This window comes from Podarcis muralis, chromosome 6 (genome assembly GCF_964188315.1).
Source record: "Podarcis muralis chromosome 6, rPodMur119.hap1.1, whole genome shotgun sequence".
Lineage (NCBI taxonomy): Eukaryota > Metazoa > Chordata > Lepidosauria > Squamata > Lacertidae > Podarcis > Podarcis muralis.
Window position 1 is genome coordinate 3,918,313 of NC_135660.1, and position 15,118 is coordinate 3,933,430.

The 15,118-nt window shown below is 47.8% G+C and overlaps 1 protein-coding gene across 1 annotated transcript; it reads right to left on the reverse strand.

Moving 5' to 3' along the window:
* Nucleotides 1-5,704: 5,704 nt before the first annotated feature.
* Nucleotides 5,705-13,837, reverse strand: MUC20 (mucin 20, cell surface associated). Its single transcript, XM_077930357.1, has 4 exons — nt 10,354-13,837; nt 8,665-8,739; nt 8,271-8,356; nt 5,705-6,403 (listed from the first exon to the last, which is right to left on the reverse strand). Exons 1-4 carry the CDS (start codon nt 13,835-13,837, stop codon nt 6,332-6,334), a joined length of 3,717 nt encoding a protein of 1,238 aa, XP_077786483.1. The 3' UTR covers nt 5,705-6,331.
* Between the last annotated feature and the right edge of the window lie 1,281 nt (nt 13,838-15,118).

Sequence of the window (15,118 nt, forward strand, 5' to 3'; positions counted from 1 at the left end):
GCAGCAATAATCTCACCTGATGTAAAGGTGGAGAAGAAAAAAGCTTGCCGTAACCCAGCCAGATGGGCGGCATAGAAATAATAAATTATTATATTATTATAATGGACGGCTTTTGTAATTCCGGGATGTCCCGGTTGAAACAGGACAGTTGAGATGGGCTTTTGGTTTCATCCAGCAGCCGGGCTCTTCATAGCTTCTTTTGCCCCACTTGTGGGGGTCTTCCCAGAGACGTGGGGTTGGCCATGGTGTGAAATGGGATGTTGGATCATTCAGGAACACCCTTTGGCCCTGATCCAGCAGGGGCTCTTTAGGGAACCCGTGAGCAGGGGCAGACTTTGGAGCCCCGAGTGAGGACCAAATTGGGTGATCCCCCTAAATATTTCTTATTCCCCAGTTTACTCGGAGAGACAAGGCCCCTGTGATTCTGGACAAATAGAAACAATAGAGGATGTGCTTCTCCAGTGCCTATATTATAGAGACATCAGTATTCACCTCATCTCCCCACTACTCCATCAGTACCCAGGGCGCACAGGACAATTCTATACCTCCTTGCTGCTTTGAGATACCAACCCTGCTACAACGTACAGTGTTGCTCAGCAATGTTCAAAACTCGTTGGCTGATGACCTGCGCCACAAACTAGATTTAATGAACAGTCATATTGGAGTGCTTTGTAAATTGATAGCTATACACTTTTATATACTAACCTTTTATGCTCTTCCACATACAGTGGTGCCTCGCAAGACGAAATTAATTCGTTCCGCAAGTTTTTTCTTCTTGCGAGTTTTTCGTCTTGCGAAGCACGGTTTCCCATAGGAATGCATTGAAAATCAACCAATGCGTTCCTATGGAAACCGACTTCAGACCAGGTCCGGGGACAGTCTGTCCCCCGACCTCTTCTGAAGGCTGGGGGGGGGGGCAAGGGCTTTTCTTCCCACCCCCAGCATTTTAAAAAACCCCGGGACAGCGGAGACTTCTGTTTTAATAATCTTAGCTTTCCAAAACGTTTTACGGATTTTAAATGATTGTACCCCAACCTACTTATGCTGGTCTATGACCGTAATAAAGATTTGATTGCTTATTCCCACAATAACTCAGTTTTTTAAATTTCTTTAATATTTTGCACCCCCTGAGCCCTGCCCTAAATCTGTCGCTGCCACAAGATGCTTCCAAGGAATCCAGTAGCCAAAGGTCTCCTAAAGGTAAAGGGACCCCTGACCATTAGGTCCAATCGTGACCGACTCTGGGGCTGCGGCACTCATCTCGCTTTATTGGGCGAGGGAGCCGGCGTACAGCTTCCGGGTCATGTGGCCAGCATGACTAAGCAGCTTCTGGCAAACCAGAGCAGTGCACGGAAACGCCATTTACCTTCCCACCAGAGTGGTACCTATTTATCTACTTGCACTTTGACATGCTTTCAAACTGCTAGGTGGGCAGGAGCAGGGACCGAGCAACGGGAGCTCACCCCGTTGCGGGGATTCGAACCGCCGACCTTTTGACCAGCAAGCTAGGGGTTGGCAAAACCAGTCCCCACCGGGGGTTCAGGGGCACTAAAATCACCTATCAGACTCTGGGTTGTATGACACATATGTGTACCCCACTCTCGTGGAAAGATCAAATGCAGAAGCTTCCCATCCTTCTCACACCACATCACAAAGGTGTGCAATTTTTCCTCCCTTCCTCCTCACCTCACCCTAACTCAGGATGCTTCAAGTACTTGGGTCTTGTAAAATGCAGTAATTTCTAATTTGGCTAGTGGGGTAAAGTGATTTTCTGTGTGTGTCTCTCTGTGTGTGCGTGTCGATACAGCTCCTTGCCAAGGGACCCTTGGCACACCTCTGCCAATAACTCCCCAGGACGTGGTTTCCAAACCACTAGAACAGGCGTCGCATTTTGCTGCGGGACCCTCAAGAATCCCCAAAACGCAGAAGGGGGTCCGGGAAGACGCAGCTTGGCATGCATGCCAGCTGCCAGCCGCCCCTGCTTGCAAGCATCGCCCACTCCAAGAGGGCAAGGAATGTTCGATGGGCCTCTGGTCACACTTGAGGAGCCACAGAGATATAAACATGCTAATTCCGCCACTGCCCACATGGCCCATTAACTCTGCTGATGAGGTCACAGACCGTGGGTCATTAAGGGCTCTCCACTCAGCTGGAACAAACGCCTTGGGTGCGTCTTGCAAAGGGAAAGAGAGGGCATTATGTCACCAGCCAGTAAACGGCAGCATCACTGATAACAGGCACACCTTGTGAGCGGGGTAAACGTCACAGCAGCACCTCGCTGCTATCAAAAGAATTTTGCAAGGTTTAGATCGATGGAGATTGTTATGTACTGAGCTGAATCCTAGATCAATAGGATCCAGAATGCAGCAGTCTGATATAAGAAGGGAAGGTGTGGGGAAGTCAGGGAAATATGTTATAGAAAAATAAGGATTGTAAACTGTATGTGTTTTTAATTTTCTTTTTGTTTTCTTTTTTGACTTTTTAATGTATTAAAGTGGAAAATTTCAATAAATATCTTTTTAAAACAAACAAACAGAATGCAGCAGTCTGATTGGTCTGCAGATCCTACCCAATCTAGCTCCAGGTGGAAGTGAATCAGCGACCTGATTGGCCTGCAGGAGCAGCCAATCAGGCTTCTGGAGGAGGTGAATTGCTGTGAGAGGCCAAGTTACAGGGATCCAGGCATAGGGCCTTCTCGGTGGTGGCACCCTCCCTGTGGAACACCCTCCCACCAGATGTCAAAGAGAAAAGAGAACAACAACTACCAGACTTTTAGAAGACATCTGAAGGCAGCCCTGTTTAGGGAAGCTTTTAATGTTTAATGTTTAATAGACTATTGTATTTTAATATTCTGTTGGAAGCTGCCCAGAGTGGCTGGGGAAACCCAGCCAGATGGGCGGGGTATGTATGTATGTATGTATGTATGTATGTATGTATGTATGAATAAATAAATAAATATTATATATACCCCACCCATCTGGCTGGGTTTGCCCAGTCACTCTGGGTGGCCCCCAACAGAATATTAACAACATGATAAAACATCAAACATAAAAAACTTCCCTAAAGAGGGCTGCCTTCAGATGTCTTCTAAGAGTCAGATAGTTGTTTATTTCCTTGACATCTGATGGGAGGGCATTCCACAGGGCGGGCGCCACCACCAAGAAGGCCCTCTGCCTGGTTCCCTGCAACCTCACTTCTCACAGAGAGGGAACCATCAGAAGGCCCTCGGAGCTGGACCTCAGTGTCTGGGCTGAGCAAGCGGGGTGGAGATGCTCCTTCGGGTATACTCTGAACATCATCATCATGCAATAAAACATCAAACATTAAAAGCTCCCCTGTACAGGGCTGCCTTCAGATGTCTTCTAAGAGTCAGATAGTTGTTTATTTCCTTGACATCTGATGGGAGGGCATTCCACAGGGCGGGCGCCACCACCGAGAAGGCCCTCTGCCTGGTTCCCTGTAACCTCACTTCTCACAGTGAGGGAACCGCCAGAAGGCCCTCGGTGCTGGACCTCAGTGTGCATGTTTTAGAGCCAGACCAGAAGGCTGGGAGAATTCTCCTGAAGGATGGCAGAGAAGATTCTTACTAGGGGGCACCTTCATTGGTTAAATGCAAGTCTCCAATTTATTTTCACCTAGCGCCAGATTGGTTTATTTGTTTGTCATATTCTATGGGGGCGGGGGAGCGATTCATAACAACTTACAACAGGAAAATGCACCTGAATGCAGTTCATAGCCAATATGCCATTTAAAAACAACAATAAAATGTGCCTCTTTTGCTCTCCTTGATAGAATTTGGCTTTTTAAAACTGGTTCATGAAAGAACTGAATAAATAATAATAAATAATAATAATAATAATAATAATAATAATAATAATAATTTTTGCCCACTCTGGGCAGCTTCCAGCATATATAAAAACATAATAAAACAGCAAATCTTAAAAACGGCTGCCTTCAGATGTTTCCTAAATGTGATATAATTTCTCATCTTCTTGCCATCTGATGGGAGGGTGCCACTACCAAGAAGGCCCTCTGCCTGGTTCACTGTAGCTTCACATCTTGCAGTGAGGTTAACACCAGAAGACCCTTGGAGCTGGACCTGAGTGTCCGGGCTGGACGATGGGGGTGGAGACGCTCCTTCAGGTATACAAGGCCCAGGCTGTTTAGGGCTTTAAAGATCAGCACCAACACTTTGAATTGTGCTTGGAAATGCATGGGAAGGAAAAGACCCCATAGCTGTTGATTGAGACAATGAATCTAGGTCCACAGCCCGCAAGCATGTGAGTTTCCCTAGGGAAAATATATCCCATGCAGATATTCCCCTGCCTCTTCCCCATGGAAAACCGTAGGCATCCCATGAGTTGAGGACCTTCTGTGATGATCCTCATTGATTTAGTTTGGGAAGCCTCTCTCAGATATCTTCCCCGAACTTCTTTTCGAAATCTGGAGCTACCACCACAAAGCATTTGACTTTCCTCCAAGGTGACATTTAACCAAATTCAGCTGCACAAAGGTCTATTAGGCTGATTTTACCAAGCTGATTAAAGAGTTAATAGGTGACTAAGCTGTTATGCAACCTGGCATTTGGTGAGGGGGGGGGCACAGGAGGATTGCCTTCAAGCCCTCCAAACAGCTTTCCAAATTAATGAACTGGATACTTGCGGTGGCGTCACAGAGTTAGCAAACTCCTGAAGCGTTGAGCAGGACACTAATGGCCTGAGGTGTTAGAAGGATTTCTAATAAGGAAGAAATTACCAGATGGGACACTGAGCTCTTTGCAGTCCTCCTGGGGCGACTCTTGGGTGGGTGGGTCAGCTGGTCCACACCTGCAATTGTCACAAAAGCACCTCCCCTTGATGGCTTCTAGGGTTGAGGGACGAGTTTGATTCAGTTTGATTTTCCATTCGAAACTACCTAATTTGCAGTCCCTGAAATGCGGGGCTGAAATGCAGCTGCCTTCTGTGATAGGAATTTTGAGGTCTTAGATATATGGTAATGTTCATAAGCGCACCTACATAGATCAGCACAGGAAGACCGACCTGAAGCCATTTTGATTCCTAAACTGAGCAAATGTTTTCTCTGCAAGGTCCAAGTGGAAAAGCCTCCCCATTGTCTTTTCCTTCACAAATCCTGTCTTAAGGGTATGTCTGTCTTTGAATAGGGTGTGAGCCTGTGACCTGGCCCAGGAACTAAGTATTTGTCATTACAAAAGACTGGCCAGGCTCCCCAGGGTATCCAATCAAGTGACCATTAACAGGTTACCATCCAGGCAGGAGGTAAACAACACACTCAGATTTCTGTTGTAGACCGCCCTTTCTGTGATGTAGGTATGATGTATCTGAGGGGTGGTCTTAGGTTACACCCCTTCTGTGATGTATGTATCATGTTTCTGGGGGTGGTCTTGATCTACAGGGTGGCAATTTCAAAGTCTTTATAAGGCCTTGCACGCCATTTTTCTAGGTTCCTCCTCCTCTCCTGCGTGTGAGGGAGTACCCTGTTGCAACAGATCAATAAAGATCAAGCTTACTAGCTGCTTTGCTTCTCAATATTCTCTGGTTGGCCTCTGTTATTCTCTCCTACCAATAGGGAACCTATGTAAGGACTCTATATGGGCTCTTGGATACCCCATAAGGGAAAAGGGCAATTTTTGTTTACAACACTTTCAAAATCTGCACCACTCCTAAATTCTCAAACAAAAAAAATGTGCACTTTTTATTTTTATTTTTTTGTTAAAAGTAAGATTCTGGCGTCTGATATGTGAGGCAACATGTGCAGGCGCCATTTTCCTCGTTAGTTTCCCCAGAAACTAGCTTTCCCTCACGTTTCAGCATTTTGGCCAATGGCAAGAGTCACAGCAGTGGCTGACAATTAAGAGAAGGGAATCTAGCCAATTTGAGATCTTGCCATTTAAGGGAAAAGGATCTGGCCAATTCGAGGCAAGAGTGTGGTTGTTTCTGAAGGACCGGCACAACATAGAACCCAAAACAACCAGTACATTAAAGATAAGGGGCTTGCCTCAGGACCCCTGGTGAATTCATGGCAGGAGTGAAATTTGAGCCAACGACCTTCCGGGTACGTAGCTCAGTCTCTTCACCGCAGTGCTATGCCAACCCTCTGGTCCATTTGCAGATAAGCATAAGGAGCAAACTTTGCAAGCAAGGGGTCTGCACTTAGAGATATCCATTTGCATGTGATGGAAAAACAGAATCAGTTCACACTCTTGTATCAGAACTGGAGCTCAGATGCTACAGAATCTCTCCTTCTCCTTTAGTGGGGCTGATTCTGCCTTCATTTCTGATCAGCCAGCGGCTGCCGTGAGTCTTTTAGAGCTTTACTTCATCTGCTCTATCCATTTCACACTGAAGGCAACGCAGGGGAAGTTGGCTCTCAAGTCGTGACTCAGCTGGAGAGGAAAGGACAAACACGGGTGGGGTGGGGAAATGAATAAGATATATGAATTCATGTTAAGGATATCAGCTTTTAAAGATGACGTGGTGGGTTCAGGGTGGGGTGGGGTTCAGTCTGGATGAGGCCCTGAATTCTTTCCAGTTTGGGGGATCCTATACCCAGGGAGGTTACAATCTAATAGAGGAGTTTACTGAATGGGTGAGACAAATTTCTTTGTAAGACAACAACCTTAGCTGGCCACTTACGTGTCCTCATCTTCGTCCCAAAAGAATTGGCTAAATTGAGAGAGCTTCAACTAAGAGCTGATCTTCATGCAGGAAAAAAAATGCTTTAAATAAGTCAGAAATTTAATCATTGCAACAAAAGGGGGGAAAACGCTATGTAAAAAACACATAGAAAATTTATTTGCTCTCTGGTGCCATCTGGTTTTGCGTGTTTATAATGCATCCAAGGGACGCGGGTGGCGCTGTGGGTTAAACCACAGAGCCTAGGACTTGCTGATCAGAAGGTCGGCGGATCGAATCCCCGTGACGGGGTGAGCTCCTGTTGCTCGTTTCCTGCTCCTGCCAACCTAGCAGTTTGAAAGCACATCAAAGTGCAAGTAGATAAATAGGTACCACTCCAGCGGGAAGGTAAACGGCGTTTCCGTGTGCTGCTCTGGTCCACCAGAAGCGGCTTAGTCATGCTGGCCACATGACCCAGAAGCTGTCTGCGGACAAACGCCGGCTCCCTCGGCCCATAGAGCAAGATGAGCGCCGCAACCCCAGAGTCGGTCACAACTGGACCTAATGGTCAGGGGTACCTTTACCTTTTTACCTTTAATGCATCCAAAATGTTTTTTTGACTCATGTAGCTGAGTCCTAAGTGATGGCTTCTGCCAGGCTAATGAGTGGTCCTTTTCTCCACCACGTTCACCCAACTGCTAGGTAAGAGGGCAATAGCCAGAGTGGTATGCAAACAGAGCTGGAAGCAGCCTGGAAGCTGGAGAAACAGCAACCTGCTTGCTCTGTGATGGATCCAAAGCTGTCACTAATGGCAAAGCAAGCTCTGTTGGAGTGTTAATACTGTGAGCCCCTCTCTCTGATCACCAGTGTCGAAGCAATGTTTCTTCAACATCAACTTTGTTGGACTGGTCATGTTGTTCGGTTGCCTGATTATCATCTTCCAAAGCAACTACTCTATTCCAAAAGGAAAGCGTAATGCTGGTGGTCAACATAAGAAGTTTAAAGACTCTCTCAGGTCAAATCTTAAAAAATGTAGTATAAACACCGATAACCGGGAAACATTGGCCTGCGAGTGCTCCAGTTGGAGAACAACCTTTACCAAAGGTGTTGTGGGTTTTGAAGACGCTCAAACTCAGGACGAAAGGGAGAAACGCGCTAAGAGGAAGGCATGCGTGGCAAATCCACACCATGATCACTTCCCACCTGGAAACATATGTCCCCAGAATGGAAGGACGTGTGGATCCAGAACTGGCCTCCGTAGTCACTTATGGGCTCACTATTAAGACCGTGTTCATGGAAGACAATCTTACTCGGCTACGAGGGATTGCCAAAGAAAGAATATATCCTGTAATCTTTTGGCTTGGATGTGATTCCTTACCTCAAAATTGCTTACATCCCACAGATATTTTGAGACGGTTTAATAATAATAATGGCAATAAAAAGCCCTACCAAGTCGGTGGCCATTGGCCGCTCAGATTCAGACTAAATCTTTCAGAAAACATTATCACATTATTACTAAGAGAAGGAATGATGACTGATCCAAACAGAACTGATATTTGGTTACCAAGCACTTAAAATCGCTCCATGTTAAATCAGAAGCTGCCTGGAGGACTCCGTAGGATAATAATGAACCCTCACCTTGTTCAAAACCATCTCTTGGGTCGTGGGGTCTGAGATATTCAGGGAAGTGGTCAAGCCCATTGACAAGATGACCTGGGTCCCACCTGCCAGCAGAGGAAAAAATCACACACAAACCACATTTGTTCCTTTTCTGCACAAGTTCAGCCACAAGTTGCAGTATTAGCAGACAGGAAGAAAAACCTTTTCTTCACATCATGTGTCCTTGTATAAACGCCTGTCATTTAATTGCTTTACTTATTTAAGACATTTATATCCTGCTTTTCATGACGGGAGGCATTCAACTGCCCCACGTCCCGTCAGGGCAAGGAAGCAGGAAGAGAAATTGCAGAGTCAGGTGAGATTTAGGAAGAGCGACACAGGATGCTTCAGTCCCTGGATGACAAGAGCTTACCTGTATTTGGAGGTAGAGAAGGGCAGGAAGGCCTTGGCGGGGGCCTCTTGGTTCCACCTGGAGCTGCGGAAGGAGCTGGAGGAGCCACAAGAAGACAAGTCAGCTCTTTCCTTGCAAAAGATCCAGCCCCTCCCACATAAGTTGCCCCATCAACCAGCCCAGGCCCTGCTGAGACTAGGGAGAGGGGCTGCTTGTGGGGAACATGAGTAGACCCTTCTCTGTGGTACTGCCCCAGTTGTGAGACTCCCTCCCATGCAGAAATAATAATAATGATGATGATGATGATGATGATGATGTATGTGTTTGTTAATATATTATAAGTTACTTTGAGTTACTTAAAAAGGTAAAGGGACCCCTGACCATTAGGTCCAGTCGTGGCCGACTCTGGGGTTGCGGCACTCATCTCGCTTTATTGGCTGAGGGATCCGGTGTACAGCTTCCGGGTCATGTGGCCAGCAGGACTAAGCCGCTTCTGGCGAACCAGAGCAGCGCACAGAAACGCCGTTTACCTTCCTGCCGGAGCGGTACCTATTTATCTACTTGCACTTTGAGGTGCTTTCGAACTGCTAGATGGGCAGGAGCAGGGACTGAGCAACGGGAGCTCACCCCATCGTGGGGATTCGAACCGCCGACCTTCTGATCGGCAAGTCCTAGGCTCTGTGGTTTAACCCACAGCGCCACACGCATCCCTCTTTTGAGTTACTCACCTTGGTAAAAAAGAGAAATAATAATAATAATAATAATAATAATAATAATAATAATGATGATGATGATGTATGCGTTTGTTAGGGACGCGGGTGGCGCTGTGGGTAAAACCTCAGCACCTAGGACTTGCCAATCGTCAGGTCGGCGGTTCGAATCCCCGCGGCGGGGTGCGCTCCCGTTGCTCGGTCCCAGCGCCTGCCAACCTAGCAGTTTGAAAGCACCCCTGGGTGCAAGTAGATAAATAGGGACCGCTTACTAGCGGGAAGGTAAACGGCATTTCCGTGTGCTGCGCTGGCTCGCCAGATGCAGCTTGTCACGCTGGCCATGTGACCCGGAAGTGTCTTCGGACAGCGCTGGCCCCCGGCCTCTTAAGCGAGATGGGCGCGCAACCCCAGAGTCGGACACAACTGGCCCGTACGGGCAGGGGTACCTTTACCTTTACCTATGTGTTTGTTAATATATTATAAGTAGCTTGGTAAAAAAGAGAAATAATAATAATAACAATAATAATAATAATAATATCAATTTTGATAAAAACCAGCTGTAGTCTGACCTCTGTTTATGTTCTGTGCAAGGTGAATGTTCAATTATCCCACTTCTTAGGGTTAGGATAACGCCAGCCTTATTTGTTTGTTTGTTAAATTTATATACCGCAGCGTATATATGATCTCAGGGCAGTTATCTCAGCCTACAGATACTTGCATTCCTTCCAGCTCTGCCGCTTAGCTCAAAATGCATGTACTTGTGTGCCTAGGAGCCAACTCCCAGGGGCCGAAGTCCCTTCACACACACCCCAAATGTTTGAGGGGGCTTCCCCTCACAAGGGTTGACAGCCACTGCCATTCAAATGGTATGTGAGAGCCACATCATGTGATCAATTCTGTTGGGCAGAACTTAACTGCCCCCCAATATTGTATTCAAGTCGGCCCCCCTGCTTGTGTGAGCCTTCCCTGTTCAGATGAATGTCAAAGTCAGTATGCTTACCTGGCGCTGAAATTGGAACCTTAATAATTTTGGTCACCTTTGTTGACGATGTGGTGGTACCAGTTGTCCTTGTGACATTTGTAGTTAGTGTAGTACCTTGCCGTGAGGTGGTGGGTTTCCCTATTGTCTTTGGTGCTGTAGTGGTTTTGAGCAGTGAAATGGTGGAAGAAGCAACTGTTGAAGTGACCTTGGCAGTTTTACTGGTGGTAGATGAAGCTTCACCTCTGGAGGTGGTTGCGAAGGTCATCTGTGGTCCTGAGGTGAGGGCAGGGGAGCTTCCAGTTGTGGTTGTGAGCTCAGTTGTGGTTGATGTGGTCTGTTTTGGCGATGTGACAACAGGGATGCTACCTTCACCCTTGGTTGCAGCTAGTGATGGGGACAGGAGTGCTGTTGAAGTGGCTTGATAACTTTGGATAAAAGTTGTGAGCTCAGAGGTGGTTTCACCAGGATGGGAAGAAGGAGCTGTTGTTGGGGTGGAGGTTCCTTCTGCAGATGTGGCTTTTTCTGGACTGTGGGATGCCAGCAGTGTTGACCTATTGTCTTCTACTGCAGTGCTGATGAACACAGTTGGTCGTTGGCTGAGTGTTACGTCTGGAACAGTGCTCCTGGACCTCGCTGTTTGACCTGTGATTTCAGTTGATGGGGTGGTGGAAGAGAGGCCTGTTGACGTGGTCTCTTCTGGCGGTGTACCAGCAGTGGTGGTACTTTCATCCGTGATCTTAGCTAGTGATTCTGTTGGAGTGACTGCACTTCTTTGGATAAAAGGTGTAGGCTCAATGCTCATTTCACCAGGATAGGAAGAAGAATGAACTGTTGTTGGGGTGGAGGTTCCTTCTGCAAATGTGGCTTCTTCTGTGTCGTAGGATACTGGCAGCGTTGAGCTATTGTCTTCTACTGCACTGCTAATGGAGGTGGTGATCTCTTCTGTCGTGCTGAAAGTCACAACTGCTGGAGTGCCGGTTTCAGATGTCGTTTCAGTTGGTGAGAGAGAACTGTGTGCTGCAACAGTTGTGAGCTGAGCTGTGGATTTACCTGGAGAGGAAGACGGACTGGAGACTGACAAAGTGTTGAGCCTTGTGGCAGTCACAGCAGTTTCGGATGTGGAGGGCTCAGCTGACGTGGCTGGCAATGTGCTTAGCAATGAGGTGGTGGGTTGGGCTGCTGAGGTTGCCTTTGGTGCTGTAGTAGTGAGACCGGGGCTGGTTGTTGTGGTTTGGAGCAGTGAAATAGTGGAAGAAGCAACTGTTGAAGTGACCTTGGCAGTTTGACTGGTGGTAGATAAAGCTTCACCTCTGGAGGTAGTTGCGAAGGTCATCTGTGGTCCTGAGGTGAGGGCAGGGGAGCTTCCAGTTGTGGCTGTGAGCTCAGTTGTGGTTGATGTGGCCTGTTTTGGCGATGTGACAACAGGGATACTACCTTCACCCTTGGTTGCAGCTAGTGATGGGGACAGGAGTGCTGTCGAAGTGGCTTGATAACTTTGGATAAAAGTTGTGAGCTCAGAGGTGGTTTCACCAGGATGGGAAGAAGGAGCTGTTGTTGGGGTGGAGGTTCCTTCTGCAGATGTGGCTTTTTCTGGACTGTGGGATGCCAGCAGTGTTGGCCTATTGTCTTCTACTGCAATGGTGATGAACATTGGTTGGTTTTTGGCTGGTTTTTGGCTGAGTGTTACTTCTGGAACAGTGCTACTGGACCTCACTGTTTGACCTGTGATTTCAGTTGATGGGGCGGTGGAAGAGAGTCCTGTTGACGTGGTCTCTTCTGGCAGTGTACCAGTAGTAGTGGTACTTTCATCCGTGGTCTTAGCTAGTGATTCTGTTGGAGTGACTGCACTTCTTTGGATAAAAGGTGTAGGTTCAACACTCGTTTCACCAGGATAGGAAGAAGGATGAACTGTTGTTGGGGTGGCAGTTCCTTCTGCAGGGCTGATGGTCACTTCTGAAAAAGCAGTGGTGGTCTCCTCCATTGAAGTCAGTTCTCTACGCTTTGTGGTTTCGAATGTGGTTATGTCTTGAGGAGTTAGCGATTGGGATCTTGAGCTAGTTTCTACTATCATAGTGCTGGTGGCTTCTGGGATTTCAGGTGTAGGGCTGCTAGCCACATCACCTAAAGCACCAGGGCTGGTGGCCATTCCAGATGTTGAACTGCCAGCGGCAACTGTCCGAGGTGAGTTGGTGCGGGGCTGCAGGGCTGCAGAAGGGAATGTGGATGGAGGGGGAACAGTTGAGAGTGTGGATGCAAGGGCTATGGAGGTGACGTCTACAGGGGTGCTGAAGATCGGTGGATGTTCTGTGGAAGAGACAGACGCATGCATGGATCTTTCTGCTCCAGTGTTGGGGGTGGCAAAGCTTTTGGCTGTGGTCGTGGTATGCAAAGTAGCAATAGATTCTGTGATGGGCGTGGCTTTGTCTTGAGAGGCTGAAGATAGGACTGTAGGGCTTGTTTCTTCTTCCAAAGTAGTAGAATCCGTGATTCCAGCTTCTGAAGTGCCAGTGATAGCTGTCGAATCATGCAGTGAAGAGAAGAGGAACGTTGTTGGTTGTTGGCTGAGTGTTGGCTCAGTGCTCCTGGACTTCGCTGCTTGACCTGTGATTTCAGTTGATGTGGTGGTGGAAGAGAGGCCTGTTGACGTGGTCTCTTCTGGCAGTGTGCCAGTAGTGGTGGTACTTTCATCCGTGGTCTTAGCTAGTGATGGGGAAATGAACTCTGTTGAACGGCCAGCGGCAACTGTCCGAGGTGAGTTGGTGCGGGGCTGCAGGGCTGCAGAAGGGAATGTGGATGGAGGGGGAACAGTTGAGAATGTGGATGCAAGGGCTGTGGAGGTGACTTCTACAGAGGTGCTGAAGATTGGTGGATGTTCTGTGGAAGAGACAGACGCATGCATTGATCTTTCTGCTCCAGTGTTGGGGGTGGCAAAGCTTTTGGCTGTGGTCATGGTATGCAAAGTAGCAACAGATTCTGTGATGGGCGTGGCTTTGTCTTGAGAGGCTGAAGATAGGACTGTAGGGCTTGTTTCTTCTTCTAAAGTAGTAGAATCTGTGATTCCAGCTTCTGAAGTGCCAGTGATAGCTGTCGAATCATGCAGTGAAGAGAAGAGGAACGTTGTTGGTTGTTGGCTGAGTGTTGGCTCAGTGCTCCTGGTCCTCGCTGTTTGACCTGTGATTTCCGTTGATGTGGTGGTGGAAGAGAGGCCTGTTGACGCGGTCTCTTCTGGCGGTGTGCCAGTAGTGGTGGTACTTTCATCCGTGGTCTTAGCTAGTGATGGGGAAATGAACTCTGTTGGAGTGGCTGCACTTCTTTGGATAAAAGGTGTGGGCTCAGAGCTCATTTCACCAGAATAGGATGAAGGATGAACTGTTGTTGGGGTGGCGGTTCCTTCTGCAGATGTGGCTTCTTCTGTGCTGTAGGATGCCGCCAGCGTTGAGCTACTGTCTTCTACAGCAGTGCTGATGGAGGTGGAGGAGTCAGCTACTGTGGTGACATCCATGGTTGGCAATGTGCTTAGCAATGGGCCAGTGGTGGGTTGAGTTGCTGAGCTTGCCTTTGGTGCTATAGTAGTGAGACTGGGGCTGGTTGTGGTTTGTGAAATGGTGGGAGCAACAGAATTGGAAGTGACTTTGGCCGTAGTGCTGATGGTAGGAGAGCCTTCACCTGCGAAGGTGGAATGGAAAGTTACCAGGGTGAACCTGGGTGGCCTAGTATTGGTAGAATAGCTTCCAGGTGTGGGTACAGCTGGTGAGGGGACTGGTAATTCTTCTGCGGACATTTTTGCTTGGGAATGGGTGGTTTCTTCTGCAGGGCTGACAGTCCCTTCTGAAACAGCAGTGGTGGTCTCCTCAGCTGTGATCTGAACAGCGCTTTTACCTGCAGAGGATGATGGGTCAGGGGTAGTCCCTGTTGTTGAGGGGTGTGTGGTGGAACTGCTTAGCAATGGAACGGTGGATTTCTCTGATGCATTTGTCTGTGGTGTGGAGGTGAGACTGGAGCTCATTGTGAAGGCAGAGTGAACTGTGGCTGCACCTGAGGAGGAAGAGAAGCGAGATCGAGTTCTGCACTGTGGCACAGAAAGAGCTCACCTTCTCCAGGAACTGAAAATTTCTTTTAGAATTCCATACTTGGCTAGACAGACAAAAATTCTGAGATGGGATATGGCAACATCCTTCACACAGTTTGCACCCCAGCAACTTTTTTTAAAAAGATTGTTTTCTTTTGAAAATATTTATGGATTATAAGCATCCCTTTGTGTCTCTCACTGGGCTCTCCTGTAGTTTAGCACCTCTCCCCCTTCCTTCAAAACTCCCCTTAAAACTCACATTTCCCTGCATGGCCTTTGGCTTATCCTCAGAATCATCAATCCCTCAGTTTCTCCCCGTTTGTCTGCCTTAAACTGTGAGCTCCTTCTGAGTAGACACCTGTCTGTGTACTTCCTATGAAACGCTCATGGTTGTGTACTGACTTGTTTAATGCTAATGATAAAGATTTCTGCTAGCATAGCTTGGGAACGAGTGCAGCTCAGGGTTGGATCATCTGCTTTGCATTCAGGAGGTCCCAGGATCAATCCCTGGTGTCCCCAGGAAGATCTCCGAGGGATCCCAATCTGCAACCTGGAGAGCCAGTGTAGGCAGTACTGAGCCTCATGGCTCAATTGCTCTCTTAATATAAAGAAACCCCCTATGTTCTTAGTTCAGCTGTGCTACAGCTACTCTTGTTCTTAGGCCATTTGCTGGATCCCAAGGTCAGCAACCAGGGACGTGGGTGGCGCTGTGGG

What these genes read in the sequence shown, in the direction of transcription:
- MUC20 (XM_077930357.1), bottom strand. Translation starts at nt 13,837, where the DNA reads ATGGATGTCACCACAGTAGCTGACTCCTCCACCTCCATCAGCACTGCT. An exon ending in GGTTCCAATTTCAGCGCCAG is followed by an intron (nt 8,740 to 10,353) that starts GTAAGCATACTG and finishes TGGCTCCTCCAG; the next exon opens with CTCCTTCCGCAGCTCCAGGT. An exon ending in TTCTCTACCTCCAAATACAG is followed by an intron (nt 8,357 to 8,664) that starts GTAAGCTCTTGT and finishes CTCTGCTGGCAG; the next exon opens with GTGGGACCCAGGTCATCTTG.